This window comes from Ylistrum balloti, unplaced genomic scaffold, assembly GCF_031769215.1.
Source record: "Ylistrum balloti isolate Yb309-2 unplaced genomic scaffold, AGI_CSIRO_Ybal_v1 Utg371318, whole genome shotgun sequence".
NCBI classification, from domain to species: Eukaryota; Metazoa; Mollusca; class Bivalvia; order Pectinida; family Pectinidae; genus Ylistrum; species Ylistrum balloti.
Window position 1 is genome coordinate 140,509 of NW_026782703.1, and position 26,597 is coordinate 167,105.

At 37.2% G+C, this 26,597-nt stretch overlaps 1 protein-coding gene across 5 annotated transcripts in view; it reads left to right on the forward strand.

The window, feature by feature from the left end:
- Nucleotides 1-26,597, forward strand: part of LOC132561980 (atrophin-1-like) — a 95,457-nt gene that overhangs the window by 22,774 nt on the left and 46,086 nt on the right. For 4 of the 5 annotated variants that reach the window (XM_060226705.1, XM_060226706.1, XM_060226703.1 and 1 more), the window contains exons 2-6: nt 15,960-16,168; nt 16,561-16,641; nt 17,048-18,431; nt 19,507-19,593; nt 20,016-20,228. In XM_060226705.1, the coding sequence (XP_060082688.1) occupies nt 16,031-16,168; nt 16,561-16,641; nt 17,048-18,431; nt 19,507-19,593; nt 20,016-20,228 (1,903 nt within the window). In that variant the 5' untranslated portion in view covers nt 15,960-16,030. The remainder of the gene's footprint in view (nt 1-15,959; nt 16,169-16,560; nt 16,642-17,047; nt 18,432-19,506; nt 19,594-20,015; nt 20,229-26,597) is intronic. The other variant, XM_060226702.1, reaches the window with a different exon arrangement.

Sequence of the window (26,597 nt, forward strand, 5' to 3'; positions counted from 1 at the left end):
ATCCATTTGGTTATAATAATGGAACATCATCATTTTTTTTTCTTTCATAAAATAATCTTAGTGATCAGGTTTTTCCTCTGCTGTAGCCAATGAAATATTGTGTTGGAAATGTGAACAGTTCATCACTCGTTCAGATATTTTTGTCAGCCATGCTCGATGAAAGCATAAGAAGTGATCTTCAGAAAACATTTTAACAATGTTACACACCATATACATTTCAATTGTGGGATGATGCCCTATGATGAAAACTGCACAGTAATGAATGAATTATTCAGACAAATATCAGCTGATGACATTGTAGTGTCAGATACAAATATGATCATGTGTGAAGTATGAATATGACTTGATTGTTCACAAAGGTTTATGATAGCAGGCTTTATATTTCAAAGAACAAACAAACAAAAGTTGAGAAAAACCCCTGTACTTGTGGGAAAAACTAGGTTAATTACAATTCTAGTCTTCATAGTATTTCTATAAGAAACAGGTCAGTTTGGTGAAATTCTGCTTTAGATGTCTAAAAACTTGTGTCAGTCTCTTAAGGTTATATTCTGCTTATTATCACATTTTTCCTGACATGATATTAAGCAGTTTCCACTGCAATACTGAAAGCAAAAGGGAAATTGAAGGACAGATCAGTTTAAAATTATCTGCAGCTTCACAAACTGTAGAATTGTTGGTATATTGTTATGGGGTGCTTTCCTATTTAACTTAGATATCACTACATTCCTTGTGACATTCCTACCACAAACACAGCTTCCCCAAGCTTGTAAGGAGGGCTCCGGTTATTGATTTCTTCATTTCTGTAATGGTGGCTGTCGTTCAGGTCCAGCAGTCTAGAGGTAGCTTCATGTCAATTGGTGTCTAGGAGTACAGACTAAACGATTCTCAGTTCGATAGTTCCATACAATGGTTAGAACTCTGTTCCTACAATCATTTTGGGGTCGCGTTCAATCTTCTGCTGACTTACACTGAATAAACGCAAAGGTTTGAAGCTTGGTTCACAAATTGTTAGTTTGATACAGTAGTTTAAAGGGATAATGTCTATTCATTCTAATGATTTAAAAACAAAATTAAATGTTTGTGTTTATTACTTATCAAATTTCAATTCTTTCTAGAAAGAAATATTGTTGTCAATTAAGAAGTCCTAAAAAGCACTTGTCAGGTATTCAGATCTATTTTTTGACAAAAAATGGACCTATGATTCTTGAAAAAGAGTGTTCTGTGTTGTTGATATCATTAAACAGGATTGATAAAAATTACATACAAGATATCTTGAAGATTTCAGAAGTCAAACATAAAAAAGGTTTATATTTATGACAGTAGTAACTTTCAGAAAAGTGATTAACAATGAAAACTTCAGAAAAGTTACACAGTCTAAAAAGAAAACAACATGCACAGTACATTTCTGTTTTATTGTGCTCCAGATTAAACAGCTAATATATAGATATATATGTTAACTATGTAAACAATAGACACAAGTCTGTTCCCCCTCGACAGCCTCAGTGTGAAGTTATAATTACCTAGTAATCAATACTTTAGTACTTGAGTTTCGTTATAACAATGATCTGTGCCAGTGAAACTGAAGGGTATTATAGTTTTTCCTTTCCGTCCATCTGTCCTTGTGCTTGTGAAAGTTTTCAGCACTTCAGCGGCTTCACTCCTTTAAATATTTTCATCAAAATTCACACACTTTTAAAGCATCATCGTATCTTGGTCAAGTGCGAGTTTCAGGGTTGTTGAGTGAAGATCAAGGTCACTTATCATTATCACAAAATTTATATTTGAATGTTGCCGGTATGGGACATGTATTGCTTAAAAATTACTCAGTATGTTTGTTTTCTAGAATCATGATTGGAGAAATGAATAGTTGTATTAATGTTATAAGCCTTATCTGCGATTTGATTTGACTCTGATGGAATTTAAATGCTGCCCCCCTTGGCTTATTGTCCTGTAAAAATACTACCTTTGAATCTGATGGAATTTAAATGTTGTCCTCTTGGCTTATTGTCCTGTAAAAATTCTACCTTTGAATCTGATGGAATTTAAATGTTGTCTTCTTGGCTTATTGTCCTGTTATAATCCCACCTCTGACTCTGGTGGAATTTGAAACTTGCCCCTTGGCTTATTGTCCTGTAAAAATCCCACCTCTGACTGGTGGAATTTGAATGTTGCCACCACCAACCCCCCTTGGCTTATTTTCCTGTAATAATCCCATCTCTGACTGGTGGAATTTGAATGTTGCCACCACCAACCCCCCTTGGCTTATTGTCCTGTAATAATCCCATCTCTGACTGGTGGAATTTGAATGTTGCCACCACCAAACCCCCTTGGCTTATTGTCCTGTAATAATCCCACCCCTGACTCTAAGGTTGAGTTTGTATGTTTGCCCCCTTGGTGTTATTGTAGGATAACTTAGGTATGTTAGTTTTTCTTGTCACAAGGAAGTGTGTTGTGGTTTCTATTAGCATTATCAGATCAATATAATGGAATTATATAATGTTGATTTAACAAAAGTCTAGCCTATTGTATATAATGTAAACACAGGACTTCTGTATCACACTGACAGAGTGTACCTATCAAATCACTATACTCTTATTGTTTCATCCCTAACTTGTAGTGGAAGATGAGAATATTTTGTGTAGGTGATTAAGCTGTGATCATGAACTATATGGATTGTAGGGGATCTAGTTTACAGCACTCATTAAACCATCAGCAGATAGATATATATTTAGCTTGAATGACTCAAATTTTAAGGCTCGTTAAATATTGGCTGTTACCAGTAATGTTAGTTAATCACAGCAGGCTGGATTAATGTTGTGTGTTATGTAATAGTGTTTGATGATACAGATTCAGTGGTTAGGTGTTGTTATGGAAAAGTCTACTGTTGTAACTTGGAATCTGACAATTCAATACATTGGAAGTATCTGTTGGAGAAACTCAGTTTGAATAACTAATCGTATATTATTGTACAATTTTTTTTCTGTTTCACCAATATTTTCAGAAAAGACTGACTGCATATTAAGTTTCTTTGATTTAAAATATTACATTTAACCTTAAGGGTGTATGGCACATTCATTATTGATGTCTATCTACTCTCTGCAGGAGTTCCCACAAAAAAACTTCCATATATCTTTCAATAATAGTATGTTTTGGACTATTTTGATGATGTTGTGGACTATATGTTGTCTTAGAAAAGAAATTGTGAAAGATTGATACTGGAGGAGGGGGGAGGGGTAGGTTTGATTTTTACACATTGTACTGTGTACAAAGTTTAACTTATGTTCCGATTGATTTGACTATCCGTTGTTCATATTGTCTGCTTTAAATGCACTTTTGTTTTTGCTTTGATAAATGATTGAAACCATTAAAGTGTCATGATTTGTGGTTAGTGATGTTGTTGCACTAGAATGAAAAACGATAAATCCATCTTCCATACACAAGAACATGTAATGGGGTGTCAGAAAATTCCATCACTAATCTGAACAATTAAGTGCTGGAATCCAGGTCATCAAATCATTGACAAAGATGAAAAATACCACACAATGTTGTGTTTAGATAACCATTTATTATCTTCTGCATAATGCACATGGTTTTGTTAGCGTCATTAGCTTTAATGAGAAAATCAATATTAGTTGAATATTCATCGCCATGCTAACGCTCACTGAAGCATTCCCGAGACAACAATGTAAACTGCTTCCAGGATTGTATTTGTCATATTCTGCTTGAAAATTATTGTTGTAATTACACAAACCAAGGGAGACCACCTACTGTGATCTGAGTCTGTGTGACCTTGCACTTGAATTCCAGAAACAAAATCGAACACATTAATAAATACATGCTTGTTTATCCTTTAAGAAATATTATCTTTGACTCCAAATAAGGGATGATATTATCGCAGGACAATCAAATAACATTTGTTGTCACTCTACAGAACAGCAGAAGATTCTGGTCAGCTTACTACCAGATTTTACTTTACAATGGAATTTAAACTTGATCTAGGCTGGTCAATCTTGGAGAGTGCTGAACAGCCAAACTCTTACTTGAGAATACCAGACATAGAACAGGACATTGAAATAACATGTGTTGGTCACTCTACAGAACAGCAGAAGATACTGGTCAGCTTACTACCAGACATAGAACAGGACAGATATCCCTGTCCACAGATCAGACATGAGTTATCCCATTCCTGGCAACGACTATATCACTCCGTATCATGTAAGAATACCTTGTCTCCTGATATTGTCCTGATATAAGGAACTATATTAACAACACAGGTAAAACAATCATCTAATGACAAAAAGATGATGTCATTCTCTGGTAATATCAAGGCAATATAAAGTTATGATATTTAATGTCTGCATTAGGTCAGGTCCTGGGAGGGAGGTTTGGAGATGATATAAAGATTACACTGAAGCCTGACTGGCTTAGAGATGACTGGAAACGGAATCATTAATTACACATAGCATGTCATGGATCAGGAATCCAATGGACTGGATACACACAGCACACATTGTAACATGGTATAAAGATAGTTTATCATCATCTGTGTAAATCGTTTGTGATGATACCGGGAGTCCTATAGGCAGAATTAACTCACCAGATGTTTTGCAGGGCGGTGCAGCATCACTCTATTGAAGCTGTCAGGCATGACAAGGGAGTTTGATTGTCTTTAGACTGATCTGACACTAGCACAGCAGGCAATCATTTAAAATACACATTTACACCAAGTATGGTTTACTTGGTATGACAAAAAAATGTGACAAATTTTCCATGGTGTATCATATACACAGGGCTTTCATTTCACTGGTACTAAATGGGGCATTTTTGCCTTATATCATGCAGAAAATTGGAGCACTGGGAAGGAAATTTTCAGGAGTATATTGCAAATTTTGGGAATTTTGTTTAAATATGAAATCATTTTATTGAGAATGGACCCTGTTACTGGCCCCAAAAAGCTCTCAGCAAGTCCTGTTACACCAAGTATGGTTCAGTACAGGAGGGATTAAAAATTATGACATTTTTTTACAAATACAAAATGGTTCATCTTTTGGATATTTTTGGGACATCCAGTGAAGCAAGCTGTTGTATACTTTCACACTATTACTTGTATTAATTAACTTTATGATTGATTAAGTAAGATATGACCCTTTTGAATCAGGATGATGCTATTCAAAGTTTAAAATAAAAGTTATTGGGGATCTAGTGTACTAATGGTACTTTACACAGGTAATTTGATATAAAACATCTGAACCTGAATTAGCTTAATCACCACCTTATCAACAGACCGCCTTGAGATCAACTTTGTTAAGAGACCACCTTTGCTTAGGGACCACCTTTGCTTAGAGACCACTTTTGTTAAGAATTTGCCTTTAAGAGACCTTTGTAACCCCCTCCATATACATTTATGTTTACTCCACCTGTACAAACAGACCATCTGCATAGATGATGATTTTGATGATCTGAATTTCAAAATGTTATGAAAATTTAAGTGTTTACATGTCAGAAAAGCTATCAGATACATATTTTTTAAGAAAAGACTTTTCTAAGCTATCAGAGGATTGAGCAGCTGAGCACTGAAGAAGGTTGTATGTAATTTAGACAGATAAATAACCTTATCTAAAACAGACCCAGTCTGTTCTTGTGTTTACCATCCCTAGTACATTTGGTATCATCTCGGCTCCACTTTGGTATATAGTTGATTATTTTACTTAAAGGCGGGGCTGGAGATGCTTGATTAAATTCTTCATGGTAGATTTGTTTTTGTGTATAAACAACAAAATTTGTTTGTTTTTGACAACACAGAACATGTTTATGTTCTTCTTTCTTCCTGTATGTGGGTGAGACTGTCATACCTCTTTCTGTACTAGCTACCTCCTTTCTCCATCCCACTCTCTCCCATCACTTCTTGCTATGTCCTCTTTACTCATTTTCATATCATACTCATCTACTAAAAGTATGAATTGGTATTAATTTTGTCAACAATAACTAGACATCAGACTTAGGTAAAGATTGTTAAGTCAGGGATGATAAACCCAGTAAACCCAACTGTTATTGTCTACCCTGGCTTTTCAATGACAAGAAACACAGTAACCCAACTGTTATTGTCTACCCTGGCTTTTCAGTGACAAGAAACACAGTAACCCAACTGTTATTGTCTACCCTGGCTTTTCAAGGACAAGAAACCCAGTAACCCAACTGTTATTGTCTACCCTGGCTTTTCAGTGACAAGAAACACAGTAACCCAAATGTTATTGTCTACCCTGACTTTTAAATGACAAGAAACACAGTAACCCAACTGTTATTGTCTACCATGGCTTTTCAGTGACAAGAAACACAGTAACCCAACTGTTATTGTCTACCCTGGCTTTTCAAGGACAAGAAACCCAGTAAACCCAACTGTTATTGTCTACCCTGGCTTTTCAAGGACAAGAAACACAGTAACCCAACTGTTATTGTCTACTCTGGCTTTTCAGTGACAAGAAACACAGTAACCCAACTGTTATTGTATAGTAAACACAACTGGTATTGTCTACCCTGGCTTTTCAGTGACAAGAAACACAGTAACCCAACTGTTATTGTCTACCCTGGCTTTTCAGTGACAAGAAACCCAGTAACCCAACTGTTATTGTCTACCCTGGCTTTTCAGTGACAAGAAACACAGTAACCCAACTGTTATTGTCTACCCTGGCTTTTCAGTGACAAGAAACACAGTAACCCAAATGTTATTGTCTACCCTGGCTTTGCTAGGACAGGAAACCCAGTAAACCCAAATGTTATTGTCTACCTAGAATGCACAATACTTTTTTAAAGACAGAAAACCATTGTAGTAGATTTTAAAACTTCCACGAAAAGTAAAACTGTTTTGTCTTTAGCTTATGGCAAAGACTGCAAAAATTTGAACCATTGGGGGAAGAAATTACTTGAAGGACAAATTAAGGTCCAATAGAGGAATAAACCTTTGCAGATTAATTTAGATATTTAAATATTGAGACTGGAGGATGAAATAAAACAAATCTGCCTTCAGTGAAAAGACCCATGGATGCATATGTAGACTCATTGAAACTCAATGGTGTCAGACAATGGTAATAGCTCACCTACATCTGTCCAAGTTCCAGTAGAAATATCAACAAACTTATACCATTGTCATATAATAAACCCACCTAATTGCCGTCATTCTGAGGTTTTGTATTAGCCAGGGTTTATAACAGGATTGGTATGGTACTAATGTCATTTTAAAAACATGTGATGTTGAGGATATTTACCACAGAACAGTTGTCACTTAATGTACATGTAATCAGTTTCGTACGAACAGCTGGAAAACATATCTTGAGAAGAGAAAATGTTTTTGAGAAAAGAAAACGATTTCGAGAAAAGAACAGTTGCGATAACTATCATATGCAAATCCAATTTTCCAGTGATAATGCTGTAAGTTGCTTGTCCTGGAAATTTGATTCCCGGGTATGTTGAGTTTGGGTCTGTGTTAGAAGATATGTAAGGAGATTAAAAGTTTTGTAATTAAGTATTTTGTAATATTTGTTTGACCAACGAAACTGCTTCCCCACATCTCCATGTTAAGCCAATAAATGAACAGCTGATAATGTTGGTAAATGCCTGGGCTTCTTAAAACAGTTGTTCAGCCCATTGTCTCATGTCTAGCAGGTGTATGGACTTAGAAACAGAACTCTGAGCAGGGAAATTTTAGTATACAGCAACCAGTACATCTACATGAAGATAAATTTTCTCTTGATATCAGTGATAAAGCAGGATAATTTACCTAGGTACTCATTCATATGTTAAGTTTCGTTGTTAAACCTGATATAAATAAAGCGATGTATTTGCTACACATAAGATAAATATGTTTGTATATACGTGAATTGTATATAGTTGTAGGTTGATAGCTAAACAAAAATGTGATGCACTCACTTAAGGATAAGTGCTGTCTTAATGTAAATTTATCTCCTTTCTTAAAAGAGTTCTCCATTATAATACCTGTGAAATAAGGTGTGGTAATGTGGAGTAATTAAAGGTTAACCTGCCTGACATTAGAGAGAGATACTAGAGACAATACTTAATGCTGAAATTTCATACACAGAAATGGTCTTTTCTATAATACCCAGGTATTAATATTAGCCCTTTATATACTGAATATATACATGCATTAAAATTTCACACATGTAGAAATGTTATCTTTTATGATGAAGTTGCTTTTATTAGAAATAACCAATTTCCATCTGCACCAGAGCTTTTCAGGAAAATATGTGAATATTTTGACAAGTGTATGTGTTGAAGAAAATCTTCAGACATTCATTAGGGTTTATTCAACAAAGTTATTTGTTTTTGTTGTATGAACTTTTTTGCAAACATTTTGAAGAATCAGCAGATATGTTTCTTTGGTTGTTTTAAATACAAGATGACTTCTTCCATCTTTTTGTTTATCAATTTAAATGCTAGAAAATTTCCTCCAGATGTTTCCTCTGTTTATTCCCTGTGGAAGGCATCTTAATGATCCTTCCAATTACAAATATTTGTAGAGCTGAATAGTTTGCCCAGATGTTTAGTAGAGTAACACCATCTGTAAGCATTGGTCAATCATCCCAGCAGGTTCCAATTAAAGATAAATATGTTGTCCATCACTTTACATTAAAGATATCCTTACCAAAACGTCACTAACTTTAAAGTAAGTATTTTTACAAAATGCCTGATTGCTGTATTTTGGCTGTAGATATACTTCAATAATGATAAACTTAAAATAAAAGGATTAAACTGTAGAATTTCTTTGTATAATAACTTTCATATTTAAATTTATATTAAATGATATGATTTTAAACATGCTATATTAGATTATTACTATGTTCCTAATTACTTACATACTAATTTCTGAATTTAATGATAACTTACTGGAAGTGTCATTTTTAATCCTTGTATCTTGGATATTGTAATTATATGGGATGGCGCTGTAGGGTATGATGTACTGTCATTATATGGGAGGGCGCTGTAGGATATGATGTACTGTCATTATATGTGAGGGCGCTGTAGGGTATGATGTACTGTCATTATATGGGATGGCGCTATAGGGTATGATGTACTGTCATTTTATGGGAGGGCGCTGTAGGATATGATGTACTGTAATTATATGGGATGGCGCTGTAGGGTATGATGTACTGTCATTATATGGGAGGGCGCTGTAGGGTATGATGTACTCTCATTATATGTGAGGGCGCTGTAGGGTATGATGTACTGTCATTATATGGGAGGGCGCTGTAGGATATGATGTACTGTCATTATATGTGAGGGCGCTGTAGGGTATGATGTACTGTCATTATATGGGATGGCGCTATAGGGTATGATGTACTGTCATTTTATGGGAGGGCGCTGTAGGGTATGATGTACTCTCATTATATGTGAGGGCGCTGTAGGGTATGATGTACTGTCATTATATGTGAGGGTGCTGTAAAGTATGATGTACTGTCATTATATATGATGGCGCTGTAGCGAATGATGTACTGTCATTATAGGAGAGGGCACTGTAGGGTATGATGTACTGTCATTATATGTGAGGGCACTGTAGGGTATGATGTACTGTCATTATATGTGAAGGCACTGTAAAGTATGATGTACCGTCATTATATGGGAGGGTGCTGTAGCATTTGATGTTCTTTCATTATATGTGAGGGGGCTGTAGGGTATGATGTACTGTCATTATATGTGAGGGAGCTGTAGGGTATGATGTTCTGTCATTATATGGGAGAGCGCTGTAGCGTATGATGTACTGTCATTATATGGGAGGGTGCTGTAGCATATGATGTTCTTTCATTATATGTGAGGGGGCTGTAGGGTATGATGTACTGTCATTATATATGACGGCACTGTAGCGTATGATGCACTGTCATTATATATGACGGCGCAGTAGGGTATGATGTAGTGTCATTATATATGACGGCGCTGTAGAGTATGATGTACTGTCATTATATGTGAGGGTACTGTAGGGTATGATGTACTGTCATTATCTGATGGGACTGTAGGATATGATGTACTGTCATTATATGGGAGGGTGCTTTAGCATATGATGTACTGTCATTATATGTGAGGGCACTGTAGAGTATGATGTACTGTCATTATATGTGAGGGTACTGTAGGGTATGATGTACTGTCATTATATGACGGGACTGTAGGGTATGATGTACTGTCATTATATGGGAGGGTGCTTTAGCATATGATGTACTGTCATTATATGTGAGGGCGCTGTAGGGTATTATATACTGTCATTATATGGGAGGGCACTGTAGAATATGATGTACTGTCATTATATGTGAGGGGGCTGTAGGGTATGATGTACTGTCATTATATGTGAGGGCACTGTAGGGTATGATGTACTTTCATTACATAGGAGGGTGCTGTAGCATATGATGTTCTTTCATTATATGGGATGGCGCTGTAGGGTATGATGTACTGTCATTATATGGGATGGCGCTGTAGGGTATGATGTACTGTCATTATATGGGAGGGCGCTGTAGGGTATGATGTAGTGTCATTATATGGGAGGGCGCTGTAGGGTATGATGTACTGTCATTATATGGGATGGCGCTGTAGGGTATGATGTACTGTCATTATATGGGAGGGCGCTGTAGGGTATGATGTAGTGTCATTATATGGGAGGGCGCTGTAGGGTATGATGTACTGTCATTATATGGGATGGCGCTGTAGGGTATGATGTACTGTCATTATATGGGATGGCGCTGTAGGGTATGATGTACTGTCATTATATGGGAGGGCGCTGTAGGGTATGATGTACTGTCATTATATGGGAGGGCGCTGTAGGGTATGATGTACTGTCATTATATGGGATGGCACTGTAGGGTATGATGTACTGTCATTATATGGGATGGCGCTGTAGGGTATGATGTACTGTCATTATATGGGAGGGCGCTCTAGTGTATGATGTGCTCTTAGTTTAAGAGTGATATCTCTCCTATGTCTGTTAACCTAAAGAACTCAAGCTTTCTACCTTGTTTACTCACAGAATGGGTATGTGTAAGTTTTTGAAATCTGTAGGTTACTAAGTAGCCATTAAGGAACAGTAACCATTACTTAGAAAGATATTTCAAAACAAAAAAGGGACTTGAAGAATTAAGTTGATCCATTTTCAAGCATATTTACTGTAGAACCATTCAACGATAAGATCTGGGTGTAATTTGTTACTTTTCCTCATAAAAACCCAGGCTGACTTCATTATTGCTAAACAGTATGTGTTGTCCTGTTGGAAACACCAGGGAAATCGGAGATGTATTTATACTGCTACATAATGAAGTACAGGCAATGGGTACATCTGGTGTAGAAAACTGAATTTAACCCATGATCTTGACTAACCAGTGTTAATTTCTCTATCTGGTAGTGTGTATTAGCATCAGTAATTGTCAGTTGTAGATGTTGTCAGGGAGAGATCAAAAAGATGTCAGGGAGGAGCACACATAGATGTTGTCAGGGAGATAGTCACAGGGATGTTGTCAGGGAGATAGTCACAGGGATGTTGTCAGGGAGATAGTCACAGGGATGTTGTCAGGGAGATAGTCACAGGGATGTTGTCAGGGAGACAATCACAGGGATGTTGTCAGGGAATAGTCAAAGGGTTGTTGTCAGGGAGACAATCACAGGGATGTTGTCAGGGAATAGTCACAGGGATGTTGTCAGGGAGACAATCACAGGGATGTTGTCAGGGAATAGTCAAAGGGTTGTTGTCAGGGAGACAATCACAGGGATGTTGTCAGGGAATAGTCAAAGGGTTGTTGTCAGGGAAATAGTCATATGGTTGTTGTCAGGGTGATAGTCACATGGTTGTTGCCAGGGAGAGATAAAAAAGATGTCCAGGAGGAGGACACATAGATGTCAGGGAGATAGTCACAGGGATGTTGGCAGGGAGACAATCACAGGGTTGTTGTCAGGAAGGAGTCACAATTATATTTTCAGTGAAATAGTTAGTGATGGTGTCAGGGAGGGGCCAGGGTGATGTTAGAGCCCCTTGGTTCACAGTGATGTTGTCAATGAGGAAGTCACACTAATATTGTCAGGGTGGAGTCACAGAGATGTTGTCAGGGAGGAGGTTGCAGGGATGTTGTTATGGAGGTCATAGAGATGTTGTAAGAGAGGTCGCAGAGATGTCGTTAGGGAGGTCATAGAGATGTTGTCAGGGAGAGGATCATAGAGATGTTGTCAGGGAGAGGATCACAGAGATGTTGTCAGGGAGGGGTAACAGATATTTGTAGTCAGGAGGGTCACAAAGATGGTGTCAGAGAGACAATCTCAGGGATGTTGAGAATCTAAATGATTCTGTATGGAGAATGGCATGGTTCTGAAGTACATTTACAGATAGAACATATAACTGTCTCTTTTGTACTAGTGAAGTGATTGGAAGTCTAAGTGGGGAAGCCTTGTCACTGTCAGACCGGATCAGTAATTATTGACCAATTCCTTAGAAGGTCAAGTTGTGTGGAAAGGAAGTGAAGACTTAGCTTTTAACAGAGATCTGACACTCAGTTGTCACCTAATCTAATAGAGTGGAGTAATGCTGGGTGATTGGAACTTCAGCTTTAATCCACAGTGTGTATTGCTGTGTCAGCTTTTTTGAAATAAGCACTTTTCAAACAAGTGTTTAAGGATATGATTACATTTTACATGTTTTTAAAATGGCTGAAATTTTCTTTATAGGAAAGTTGATTTTGATATTATATAAGTTTATTAATTTGTTCCCAAAGGAAATGAGGTGATGTTTTATCTTCTCTCCACTAGGTGGCATCGTGCTATTTGCTGATGGGCCTACACTTAGCTATCTTTCCACTAGGTGGCATTGTGCTGTGTTGATGTAACATGTTAACACCATGAAGTGTGATTTGGATATGGCCGTCTGGCAGACATTATCGACAGTTATTTGATGTCGGAGACTTTTCTTGCAATTTTCAGGGTGTGACAGAAATCTCTGAGTTATTTACTTTTTAGTCTGAAGCTTTAGCATGCAATCATTTTTTCACACTTTTTGCAAAATTTGGATCAAAAGCTCTCAAGATAAAAACTGTTATGGCTTTACATGATCTGTACATAACCATGGTATTGAAGTCAATGTCTTAACAGAAATTGGAAACAATAAATGATATCTTTAGAAAGTGGTTTATAGAACAATAGTTTTCTGTGAGGAATGTTGTACTGCATCAGATACTACAGGTTTTGACTTCCCCACTTGTTAGAAGTGATGAAGACAATGATATACAGTGTTATTTATGTGAATAAGACAAGAGCTTGGGAAGAAGACACTGATATGCCAAGTGTGTAAAGCTTTGTACAGAGGAGTACACAGGACTTGCTTAATGATATTAGTACAATGGTGTAAACCGTTTCTCCATCATCAACCCTGACGTAGGTGTGTACTGTACCGCCATCATCGACCCTGACTTAGGTGTGTACTGTACCGCCATCATTGACCCTGACTTAGGTGTGTACCCTATCTCTGATCGGAAGACATGGATTAGCAGTTAAACAAGTGATTTAAGACAGAAAACTCCAGCTCAATTCCTGGTTAGGAATGTTTATTTCCAATGAAGTCATTACCTAGCAGCCTTGTAGAACAAATCTCTTCAAATCTGATGATATCCTTTACGATGATATTTCTCAGTTCACAATTGCTGTAAAATGTTCTGGGTTTATATGATAACTTGTAGTCCTATAGACAGATAGGATATAAGGCTGCCCCTGTTACGTGAATCAGCAACTAATCTTGTTATATTTATGTTATCTCACTTTCCTAACCAACTTTTCCATGTCTAACACCTTCCTTGGCTACACCATGCTTTGGGTGGGCATCGATCTGCCGATGTGAGGAAGGGTGTGAATTCTGTCCCTTGTTCAAGGAAAGTTGTCCTTTGGTCAAGGAAAGGTATCTGTATGAAATCTGTCCCCTGATTTCGGAAGGGTATGAATTATGTCCCCTGATCAAGGAATGGTATGAATTATGTCCCCTGATCAAGGAATGGTATGAATTATGTCCCCTGATCAAGGAATGGTATGAATTATGTCCCCTGATCAAGTAATGGTATGAATTCTGTCTTTTGATCAAGGAATAAGACCCTGACGGTATAAAATAGATTCAACTGCATGAAAATAAATAAACTTGATTCTGGAAATACCATCTTCAGAAAATATTTACCTCGGAAAATGCTAACATCAGAAAATATCAACTTTGTGTCTTTCACATAGATGCAGACTGAACTATTTGAGTGTAATGCATAAGTGCACTTACTGAATCTTTCTAACCAAAATTTCATGTTATCTTTTATCTTTACACTATCTTAATGCACACACCCAAGTGATGTATCAAACATATGAATTGTGTTTGTTATTTGATGCACCAAGGAAACAATACCATTTACAGCTCAGAACATCACATTTATCCAGAATTGTCTGACATGGTCTCATTTAGTTAACTATAGAACCTGAGAACACATCCAGAATGTCCACTTTTTATGGAATATTGTTTTGATCATAAGTTGTTTGTATTGCCATTGGTTGTCCACACTGATAGGGTCTGTTTCAGTTTTGTTTCTGGTACTTTGATGGTGTTCAATGGTCTTCAAAAGAAAGAGAGAAAGTGTGAAATTACTAAAACTATTTTGTTAGCATTCCATTCACCCCCACACTATTAGGAATTGGTCTTTAAATATCAGATAGGTCACCTCACAGCTATATATAGAGGTTCCAAAATGTATAAACTTATATTGTTAAATAGATATTGATAAGAACTTCATTTCTTCATAATAGTTACCTTTCAAGTTCATCAAAATCTGATGTTTTTTTTGTCTTAGTTTTGTCATTCACTTAATTTTTCAATTTTGTTAGCCAGAGGAATTTCTTGTTTAGCATCAGCAGCATAATTTGAGGGAATTACAAGTTTTCATGCATTTTTCTACTGTAAATAGATCCTGTGATTACCAAACTGAAGAGAAAATGCTTAAGCACATATCAGACTCAAGTTTCTCTCATTTCATACTCCTTCAATGATCCCAGAGCCAACAAAACTGACAAGGATCATATAGTGTTATAGCATTATCTAGTCAGGATACTTCACACCATAGTATCATACCATCAAGTTCAAGAGTGTCTGTCAATTCCTGGCTTCTCTCAAAAACCATATGGCATGATTTTAATGCATACAAATTCTTTTAAGATGACTATGTAGGATCAACTATTTGAGATGCAATTTTTAAATTGAATAATTATGAAATAACAAGATTTATTTATTAAAAGCACACATTTTCAAAAAATCAACAGTAGGTTGGACTGACAAAAGTTCTGAATGTAGAAACCAATAATGTAAGCAGTCTGGATGTGGTTAACTTGAAAGGCAAGTACTGAATGGTCATCGTTTTCTATCAGTTGTCATGGCAATACCTACTATTGGAACATACATTATTCAACACTTGTGACCATTGATCCAGGTTTTTATAATGACAAAAAAATAATTTCTCCTGTTCTTTAATGCAATGTAGAGAAATTCTCAAATTAATTGAATTGAACATCCTCCCAACCCTAGTATTGATAATGGAACAATCTTAATCATTGTAATGTTTAGTCCTTTCTACATGGGAAGGTAATGGTTGCGACTTTAATTAAGCTTCGACACATGCAAGTTGGTTGTACTGCAATGAAGTGAAATTATTTATTTTGTCATGGAAGACACAATAAGATTATTTTTCATTTAGTTTAAAACTGAGTTTAAATTGTATACATGTCTCTATATATGGTATTTTATTAAGCACATATTACTGTATGACATAAAGTGTCTATACAGGACCCTGTGTAGTCTTGACATCTATAAAATTATGTACTGTCATATGATAATTTAACAACAAAATTTTAATATGATGTGAATAATTTATTCTTAGGTAAATAATGTTTATTTTTTATAAATGTTACAGATAGAGATCTCGATGACTACGACTTTGTATATCCAAGGCCTGAACAAGCCGAAGCTGACAACGAGGACGACATGAACGGCCATGTACAGTATCGGGGCCTGCCTCCCCCTCCTCATGGAGATTTCATCTGTGACTCGGGGAACCCTCCCCCGTGTCCAAGGGACCTCTACTCACAATCACAGATATATGACACAATACCTGCCAATCAGGTAAAAATTCCTTATCTTTCATACCTACAAATATTTCAAAACTATTTTTAGAAATTTCAGCCATGAAGAAATACAATTATAAACTTTCTTTTGACATACTGCATGGTACTTATATATATATATTGTGTTGCTTTATCTTAGAAAATTAGAAATTTCTTAAATTGTGGATAAGAGATTTCAGTGTCAAAGTTCCTTCTATAATCGATTTAAACACTGTCCATGCTTCACTAACAATCACTTAATCTAAACAACACAAAACTTACATCCCTAACCAGTAAAAGACCCGTCTCTATCTCATATGATAAGGTTGTAAGAGTTACTTCCCTTTACACATAAAATTGACTAATATGTGTGATGGTGACATATTGGTTCAAATTCTTTTCATATCGTAGGGAGAGTATGGGAGCCAGAGGCGCAGTGCTCCTGCCCCACCCAGACGGAGCCCTAGTACCCGACTAAGTACTGGCAGTAGGGTGAGTATGAGAACAAAATACTAAAGACGTAGATTTCTCTTATCCTATGAAGAAAAAGAGACTTTTCATGACCCAATCTAGTACTTTAGTAAACCAGATTATGCTGGAAAGCTAACCTAAATGCTGTTTTATCTAGATTTAATGCTTTTAAAGCATTGATTAATGTATGATTAAAAAAAGTCACTGAGGTATTTATACAATATAAAAGTAAAGCCCACTATCTTAATGATCCTGTTGGAAAGCTGGAAGAACTGTCAATGCTTAATCTCTGTATGGAAAATCGTTAAATAGAATTTCAAAAATACCTGTAATCTCACAAAGCTCAAAATATCAATTAATTAATAATTAATAATGTAGAATACATTTTCATGGGTGATTTATTGTGGACTTTGTTTCATGCCTGCAGACCTCCTCCTCCTCCAGTGGAATCTATGATGACACAGCGCTGTACATGGAAGACAGCCATCACAGCCCCCAGCACCAGCCACAGCCTCCACATTCACCAATTAACATCCCACCCCTACAGATGTCACCACGGCTACAGAAGAAAATGGTGGCCAGCCCATTGGCCAGTCCTCGTAGTCCGAGTCATCCGAACCCAAATAAGCCATTTTCCTATATTGTAAATCTTCCTGGCTCACCAAAAACCCATCGTAGGTCAAGTGATGGGAAGTACTATGATGTTCCAGATGTGTCTCCACCTGGTGATCCGACATATGAACCAATAGGACCTCATCCATATTCACAGGTCGATAAACACAAGGCCCCAAGTAGTGGGCAGTATGGTGCTCCAGCTTCTCCAGGTCACCAAAGTCCAAGCTATTACAGCCAAGGTCAAGGTCATCCTGCAACACCTGCATCGCCAGGTCATCAAAATCAAGGTTACTATGGTCAAGGACTCCCTGCCAGTAATGGTAGTCAATATGGTGCTCCTGCTTCACCAGGTCATCAAGGACATTATGGACAAAGTCATTCGTGCACACCCCAAGGTCAACATCATGGACAACTGCCAGCTATGCAACAGCCTTCATACTCACCATCACACCGAACGGCATCGCCTCCACCTCTGCCAAAAGTTGGCCCAGGATCAGCCCCTCATAGCCCAATCTTGCAGAGACAGTCTTCACTGAAAAGAAAGAATGAAAAGGTGGCTTCCCCTGTAATGCCACGACAACCAACAGAGCCACGAGCTACAACTCCAGACCCTGGTGCTACACACATGGACAGTGTGCCTAAGTCTGAAAGTCAGAGGTCTAGTCATGGCCCGCCAAGTTTCCCTGCTCCCCCTCCTCCGTTACCGGTGGCAGCACGATTTGTAGCGGCTACGCTGGAAAATAATCGTCCACCTTCCCCACCTTTACCACCACCCCCTCCTGAAATGATATCCGATTCTTCACCACACACCACACCACACAAAGTTCCCCAACCTGTAGCTCCGCCCCAAGTTCCTAAAGTGGCAAACCCACCCCCTCCTCCCCCACCACCAATTTCAAAGATTCCTGGACGACCTCAAATTTCTTCATTTGAAATTGGGAAAAAGCAACCAAAGGGAGATGACTCACATGACCAAGGGAACAGGAAGCAGTCGCAACACACAATGCCTGTTCCTGGTCAGGCTGCTGTCATAAAACCAAACCAGCAGAAACAGCAAAAGCTTCAGGGCAAGAACCTGGTAGAGGAGCTTAGTAAGGTCACACTACGGACAGTTCAGCAGAGTAGTCCTCAACAACCAGAACCTCAACCAGTCGTAGAGGAGCCAAAGGTCAAGTCCACTCCACCAAAACCTGCAGGTAAGTTTGGTGACCAGTCCAGTAGGAAGTATTGGGTCACCTCACAAAATCCTCCTTGTAAGTTTGGTGACCAGTCCAGTAGGAAGTATTGGGTCACCTCACAAAATCCTCCTTGTAAGTTTGGTGACCAGTCCAGTAGGAAGTATTGGGTCACCTCACAAAATCCTCCTTGTTAGTTTGATGACCAGTCCAGTAGGAAGTATTGGGTCACCTCACAAAATCCTGCTTGTAAGTTTGGTGACCAGTCTTTGAGGAAATATAGGGTCAAGCCCACCCCATCAAAACCTCAAGGTAAGTTTGGTGACCAGTCTTTGAGGCACTATAGGGTTAAGCCACCCCATCAAAACCTCCAGGTGGTTGCCATGATACCTTCAGATACTAGTAAATAGGTGACATTCAAAAGGTTGCCATTTTTATAACCTTCCCCATAAAAATTGAAATACATGTAAGTCTCATACTTAAACCTCATTTAGTTATGCTAGGTAGATATTTAGTACAACAGAAACCCAGGATCAAACCCTCCCTCCCAAACTGAACCCCTTTGTGAGTTTCTCTGTATAAACATGTACCTTTCCTGTCTAAGTGTGACACTGGATAAAACCTTTCTTTACCAAATCCCTGGTAAAATTAACCTATTGCCAAATTTCCTCCAGTGAAATCTTTAGATAAAATCCAAGTAAGTGGCTGATTGTAAGTGACCTTGGGTCATACACCTCCCTACTTTAACCAGTAGAGAAATAGAGTTATGGGACTGCAATCAGAAACTAGATGATATAAATCTCAGATACCTCTATTGATATCAATTTATCAATACTGTTGTCATGGTTATATCCACTAGGGGTTGATTTTGAGATTTCAGTAGCCAAAGTGTACACATTGGGGTTATTTTCATGATCAGAGTACCTTCACAAATCTATGTATACAATACGTAACAAATTCATAAGCATGGAGGAAATTTATGAAGCTGAATGACTGTAAGTGTAACTTTTCCCCACATGTAAATTCCCACATTTACAGTCAAAGCAGCAGGAAACTCAATAAGGTTTATATTAAAACTGTCGTGATTTATTTTCAGAAAAAGCAAAACCTCCATCAGAGAAAGAATCTGCGACAGCATTTTTACCAAAATTGAAATCAACTGGTGCCAAGCCATGGGAGAAAGGTAAGAAAGGAGCAATAATACACAGCATAGTGTGGTGTTTGGGTGGTATAGTAGCCCAGTTTTTACTAAACTTATTAACAAAGTAATATACCGGTGGAGGCTTTCAGAAAGGGCAGATAATTCTTGTTATAATTTTTCATTACCTCAAGTTTTTACTAACATTTTACAAGAAATCTGTTTAATCAAGAATGCTTGTTTTTATATTCGTTAGAGTGTTTTATTTGTCTAGGTTTTGATCTTTAGCATGATTCATCATCTCATCAAAGATTTTATTGTTTAGGACTTTCAAAAATCTTAAAAAGAATTCTGTCTTCAGAAAATATATCTATTTTTTAAGTGTCATCCTTGCTTTTCACAAACTAGAGGTGCCATATTTTTCTGTTTTACATATTTCGCATATGCAATGTCTGTATTGATAACAGATGTGCCCACAGGTCAGAACATGCCACACGCACAAATGGAGGATGATGACCTTCCCCCTCCTCCACCACCGCCCATGGATGACGACTTCTTGCCCCCTCCTCCCCCACCCCCAGGGGTCACCCCCAACATGGAGCTGTACCAGACTGGGGGCCAGCAGAGATATAAAAAAGATTCAAGTCCTGACCCAGAGCGAAAACCAGACTCTGGCATAGGTAATCATTTTTGTTCAGGGTGTCCAAGGTCGATGTGAAGGTTACTGATGAAGTTATCCACAGTGGACAATTCTACATTACAAATGTGTTAAACACCTGAAGTGTTGTGCACATACACACTAAATAAAGTTTGTATAATACTCCTGTATTCTACAAAATGTCACTGGATCTATGTAAATTAGAGTCCTATTTGTTTGTCCAAAGTTCTCGTAACTGTCTGCATGCCCGTAATTATGCTTGGAGTCATTGTCTTCACTTGTAACTACAGTAGCCTATTATCATTGGATCTGACTTATGTCAACAAATAGAGTAGAGTATCATCACAGATGTCGGAGGTTTTCAGGAACTTGTTGTCCTATCCCATTTCACCAATAAAATCAAACCATTTACAATAAAGACACTGGGACTAGCACCACAGGGACTTGTTGATTAGGGTCACTCACTTGGTCAATCTACATAGTCATGGTTGTGTAAATACTTGTTACACATGACTTAGTTATATTTATATGCTTGCAACTAATGTCTTTGCACTGTTAAAGCTTGTAACACTAATCTGGGTAAGTTAAATGTTGCACCTTTGGTCTGGCTACCATTAATGCTTGAGCTTTATGACAGAAATTCATTAACATGAATTTTGAGTATACTGATATCATTGTGGCATGTTTTTATTTTGAGTTTTTTTTTTTTACAAAACTCTGAGCTGTTCAGTGAAACCTGTCTAATGAGGGACTTCCTGGGACAGACAATTCTGATTTCACTGCATAATGTGTTTATTGGATATTTTATTTTATATGTGAAGATATAGGATTTATAGAATTGGAGTTTCAGTTAATTACAGCAAATTATAGCTGAATGAGTGACTGTTATTACATTGGGCTTGAACTGCAAGGAATTAGATATAATTGAACAAAGGGAGATAATTCAAGCTGCCTTGCTGTAGAAATCTTGCCCTGAGACTTTGACTAGAAGTAAAACGGGAGAAAACTCTATCTGCTTTCTGGAATAACCAAATTAGAGTGCACATGAAAAGTACATTGAAGTAAAAAGATAAAAGCACAACATGAGCTTTTGTCATGACACTAGTTTTAATTCGTTCTTAGTCCACAGATTCTTAGAGCTTATATGAAACAAAACCCCCAAAAAATGTTTTTCCAAACAAACAGATGTCAACTTGTCTGAATCAAGACCATCAAAGAGTAAAGATACAGACGTTGTTTGATGCTTGATAATTATTGAGTCATTGACCACAGTGTCTGAGTTGACAAAATCAAAAATATATACTGTCTTTAAATCAAGTTGATTACTAAATGACACTCAGTCACCATGATATCATGGAAAGACCTTAATAACACTCCCCATCCTAATACTCATATCTGTAGATCCTATAGACTGTATAATAGTACTGTTAGACTGAGTCTGTCATCATGTATCCACACTGAATTTATGAGGTATAAAGACCTGCCTCTTAGAGCCTATTATGTCTGGCAAGCTTCACTGAATGCAGTGCGAACTTTGATTGAGGAGGGGGCCATGTGGCCAACAAAGATAGATTGGCCGAGACAAGAGGCGCCCCCTGGAGGAAATGTTTATCTGACCCATATTGTTTTCAGTACCACTGACCTACTGTTGTACTAGAAACTGTTTGCTCTGTCCCATTGACCACTGTTTATGTGGCAATAAGCCTATGCCTGTTAATAAGCCCACCCTAGTTATTTATTACAGCTTCAGTGAAAATACCACGAAATGTCACATTATTATCCTTCCTTCAGTGAATCAGATGGTAGGTTTTGCTGTGTTGTTCTGAAGGCTTATAACATAATATAGTTATCATGGTTGATTTCATGAGTTCACTCATACTACACTTGAACTGTAGTACAGACAGACACATTGTAAAATTTATTGTAAAGATTTTTAACAAAATGATGTCTGTGATCATGTGCACTATACCTCAAGAGTTCTATATCATATTTCTGGGATGGAATTTAACACTAGCTATCAGTCCATGTATTGCTGAAATGGAAGAAATTTGTCATTTCATTTCACTCATATTAACTTAACTAAATTGACAGCCTACATTCTGGAAATACTGGCTGGAGTACTTCAATCCCACCTTTTACTCACAAAATACAGAGTAACGTCCCTTTGATTCATCATGCATAACATTTATCTAGCATTTCATCAAACTTGCCATATTTTTCTGGCCATTTGGGATTACAGAATGTAACAAGGTCACATGAGATATTTCCCCTTTATCCTTTTTAATCATATTTTTATCAGGTAATTTCTTCCCCCCACCCCATTCATCTGTTTTCATGATCACATGAGCAACAGAGTTATGTCCTCTTGTTATTAATCTGGCTTGAGGATTTGATATTTGAATTGTTCGTAATATTATGTCTTTTTCTATAACATAAATCTCTATTGAATCACAAACTGCTGTATTAGAAATCTCAAGTTTAAAGTAAGTGAGAATAGTACTGAAGGAAATTAGGTAACTTCTGCTATTACAGAAAAGGGAATGCGTTGAAATAACTGTATCTGAAAATCTAAAAGGTGGCAATGTAATTATATTATTACTATAATATAAGTTTAGAGATTAAAAGTTAAATCCAGGTGTGTTTTCAGGGATATTGAGATAAAAATGCCTGATGGTGAATTCTGTAGGTGTTCTATACAGAGATTCAGCTCACATATCACACAGTCAGGCAGGCATGGCTAAGGATTAACTTACGTTTGGTACAAATAAACAGCTAGTGAATCATGATGACATTGTAACATAAACTCAGATACACAATCAGTATAAAACGATCATTCTTCACTGATTCAAACTTTTTCTGTAGAACAAGGCTCTGATGAGATTCTGATATTTAAACATGAATTGGTTTTCCTTCCTGGTTCTTCTGAGGTTCAACACTCTGTTAATGAATAGTAGCTGCTCCCCTCCTTCATCTGCTCTGACTCAGTTTGTAACATTAGACAGAAGATGAAGATAAAAATTATTTGTCTGCTAAATTTAGCTGCAGTGCTGGGCTTTTTACAGCATGTGAAAACTCAAGTGTGTTTTGCAGTAACTAAAATTAGTTTCCACCTGTGTTGGGTTTTAGTAAAGGCAAGGCATTTGGAAATATGGGTTGGTACGAATGACGAAACCAAAAGATAAATAAGATATATAAATTAGGTTTTTTTGACAGAATGACTAAAACATCTGTATAATGTTCTGTGTAGTGGAGAAAAAGAGGCTTGGTTCGAATGGGTGCAGTAAGAAATGAATAACGTTTTTGTTTTCTGCTCCACGTTCTATTTTAGTCAAACTGAGGGATAAGGGATGGTCTGCTCCACTTCCTATTGTAGTCAAACTGAGAGATAAGGGATGGTCTGCTCCACTTTCTATTTTAGTCAAACTGAGGGATAAGGGATGGTCTGCTCCACTTCCTATTGTAGTCAAACTGAGAGATAAGGGTGGTCTGCTCCACTTCCTATTGTAGTCAAACTGAGAGATAAGGGATGGTGTGCTCCACTTTCTATTGTAGTCAAACTGAGAGATAAGGGATGGTGTGCTCCACTTTCTATTGTAGTCAAACTGAGAGATAAGGAATGGTGTGCTCCACTTCCTATTGTAGTCAAACTGAGAGATAACGGATGGTGTGCTCCACTTCCTATTGTAGTCAAACTGAGAGATAAGGGATGGTGTGCTCCACTTCCTATTGTAGTCAAACTGAGGGATAAGGGATGAACATTATCCTATCATTCCTGGTAAACATCCTCTTTATTCTTCTGCAACATTTCTATGTTCTTTCATTCCCTTCTTCCTTTTTTCTCTCGTCTTATTGAAAAACTTTTGAGCACTTTCAGTATCATTTACCTGTGACAGTAGAAATGAAGATACCTTTGTACAAGTTTCTGTAGATTGAGTAAATTAGCAATTTTTGACAAAGCTTATGTTATGTAAAATCCCCTTAAGATAAGCCTAAAGCATGTTATGTTGTTTATTTCATGACAATTACCCAGTGGTAAAGAGAAACAAAGTTTTCTGAAGTATGGCAATGGGTTAAAATGTTGATTTTAGAACTTATCAGCTCTATATATAATATCCAATTCTGGGATGTGAAATACTCAGCATTTTTTCAGAATTACGTTTCACAGTTTTTTTACACCTATTATCGGAGGAAGTTGTACACAAGATAGGAACGCTTGGTAAACTGAGTAGGGTTTCAAGTCTTCAGGAAATCATCAGACTTCCACACTAATAAAAACATTCATTCATTTCGCTAAAGAAGTTTGGTTCCAACCTTTTTTTGGAATCGACCCTGTTAAATGAGTAAGTTTTCTAGCATGGGTAAAGTGTTAAGTGATCAGTCAGTGTTATACTGACCAGACAGCTGTTTTACTAGCATGGGTAAAGTGTTAAGTGATCAGTCAGTGTTATACTGACCAGACAGCTGTTTTACTAGCATGGGTAAAGTGTTAAGTGATCAGTCAGTGTTATACTGACCAGACAGCTGTTTTACTAGCATGGGTAAAGTGTTAAGTGATCAGTCAGTGTTATACTGACCAGACAGCTGTTTTACTAGCATGGGTAAAGTGTTAAGTGATCAGTCAGTGTTATACTGACCAGACAGCTGTTTTACTAGCACGGGTAAAGTGTTAAGTGATCAGTCAGTGTTATACTGACCAGACAGCTGTTTTACTAGCATGGGTAAAGTGTTAAGTGATCAGTCAGTGTTATACTGACCAGACAGCTGTTTTACTAGCACTGGTAAGGTGTTAAGTGATCAGTCAGTGTTATACTGACCAGACAGCTGTTTTACTAGCACGGGTAAAGTGTTAAGTGATCAGTCAGTGTTATACTGACCAGACAGCTGTTTTACTAGCATGGGTAAAGTGTTAAGTGATCAGTCAGTGTTATACTGACCAGACAGCTGTTTTACTAGCATGGGTAAGGTGTTAAGTGATCAGTCAGTGTTATACTGACCAGACAGCTGTTTTACTAGCATGGGTAAAGTGTTAAGTGATCAGTCAGTGTTATACTGACCAGACAGCTGTTTTACTAGCATGGGTAAAGTGTTAAGTGATCAGTCAGTGTTATACTGACCAGACAGCTGTTTTACTAGCACGGGTAAGGTGTTAAGTGATCAGCCAGGGTTATACTGACCAGACAGCTGTTTTACTGTAGGTTGTAGAATTATAATCATTTTCGAAACTCATTTAAATATTTTCAGGATTCCAAACATAAATTGCAATATTTTATGAATGGTATTTCATAAGCATACAGGAGTGCCTTATATAAGAATATTGGATAGACTTTTGCATTCAGAGAGTTGAGAGATGAGGTGCAGATTTCAGACTCTGTTCAGGATAGTCACAGCATATCCTGTTCTCTCCTGGTTGTGTCCTTCAGCAAGATACCTCCCCAATCACTCTGGATAGCAAGTGATTGACCTCCTACATGTTACTGAGTGATATAGCCAACAGCTATTGGAAGGAGATTCTGCCTCAAAATGACTCATTGCTGTTCACGGGGTTGTCTGAATTGTTCTAACTATTGGTGGAGTTCTGATGTTCATGGACTCCAAGCCAAAATATTAAAGTTGATAGAACGGAAGAATTATTCAGACTATTGGTTGAGTGATAAATAAAGCAAACAAAATTGAGAGAGGAAATATTAGAAAAGAACTTATTTGACTTTCGATATCAAACATCATAGAACCTTCAGTTTGTATGAGTCTGAGTGATAGAAATAAAGATTTTTATGAAAATTGCTAATTTTATAAAACAATTTACTCTTTTCTTTGATCTTAAAGAATAAAAAAATCCAGTAGTTCAAATTTATTCAGTAAACTTCTCTAATATAGGTAAGTGATATAGATATAGTGAATTGTTAAGGTGGTAGGAGTTGATTGAAATTAATTCAGCTTTTAATTGTTTACGATTGGTGAAAAATTAATGCCAATAAGCCCTGGGGACCAATGTATAAATTCTGACTCCATAAGGGAGTGAGCTTATACCAGGACAGTGGAGTGTATTATTAATGTGATTCTACCGAACAGCTACATGTATATAGATACGGGTGGTCTTATTACTGAACATGGGCTTATTAACAGACAACTACAGAATTAAAATGACTACATATGATACCTAACTTCCAGATCTCTGTGTGGTAGGATAGCACATGAACAGAGCTGTAAGCCAGATTTATAAATCAGCAGGTTTGATGAAAGAGAGACCTTATCTCTTCCCTCTAGTATCTAGATGACAGTTCATTACAGCCTTACACCTCTCAAGGAGGTCTATCATACGTGTCTGACTCTCAGATAGATATCCTGATCCAAGTTTGCAACCAACTTTACTCTTTATGATGGTTGTGATTTA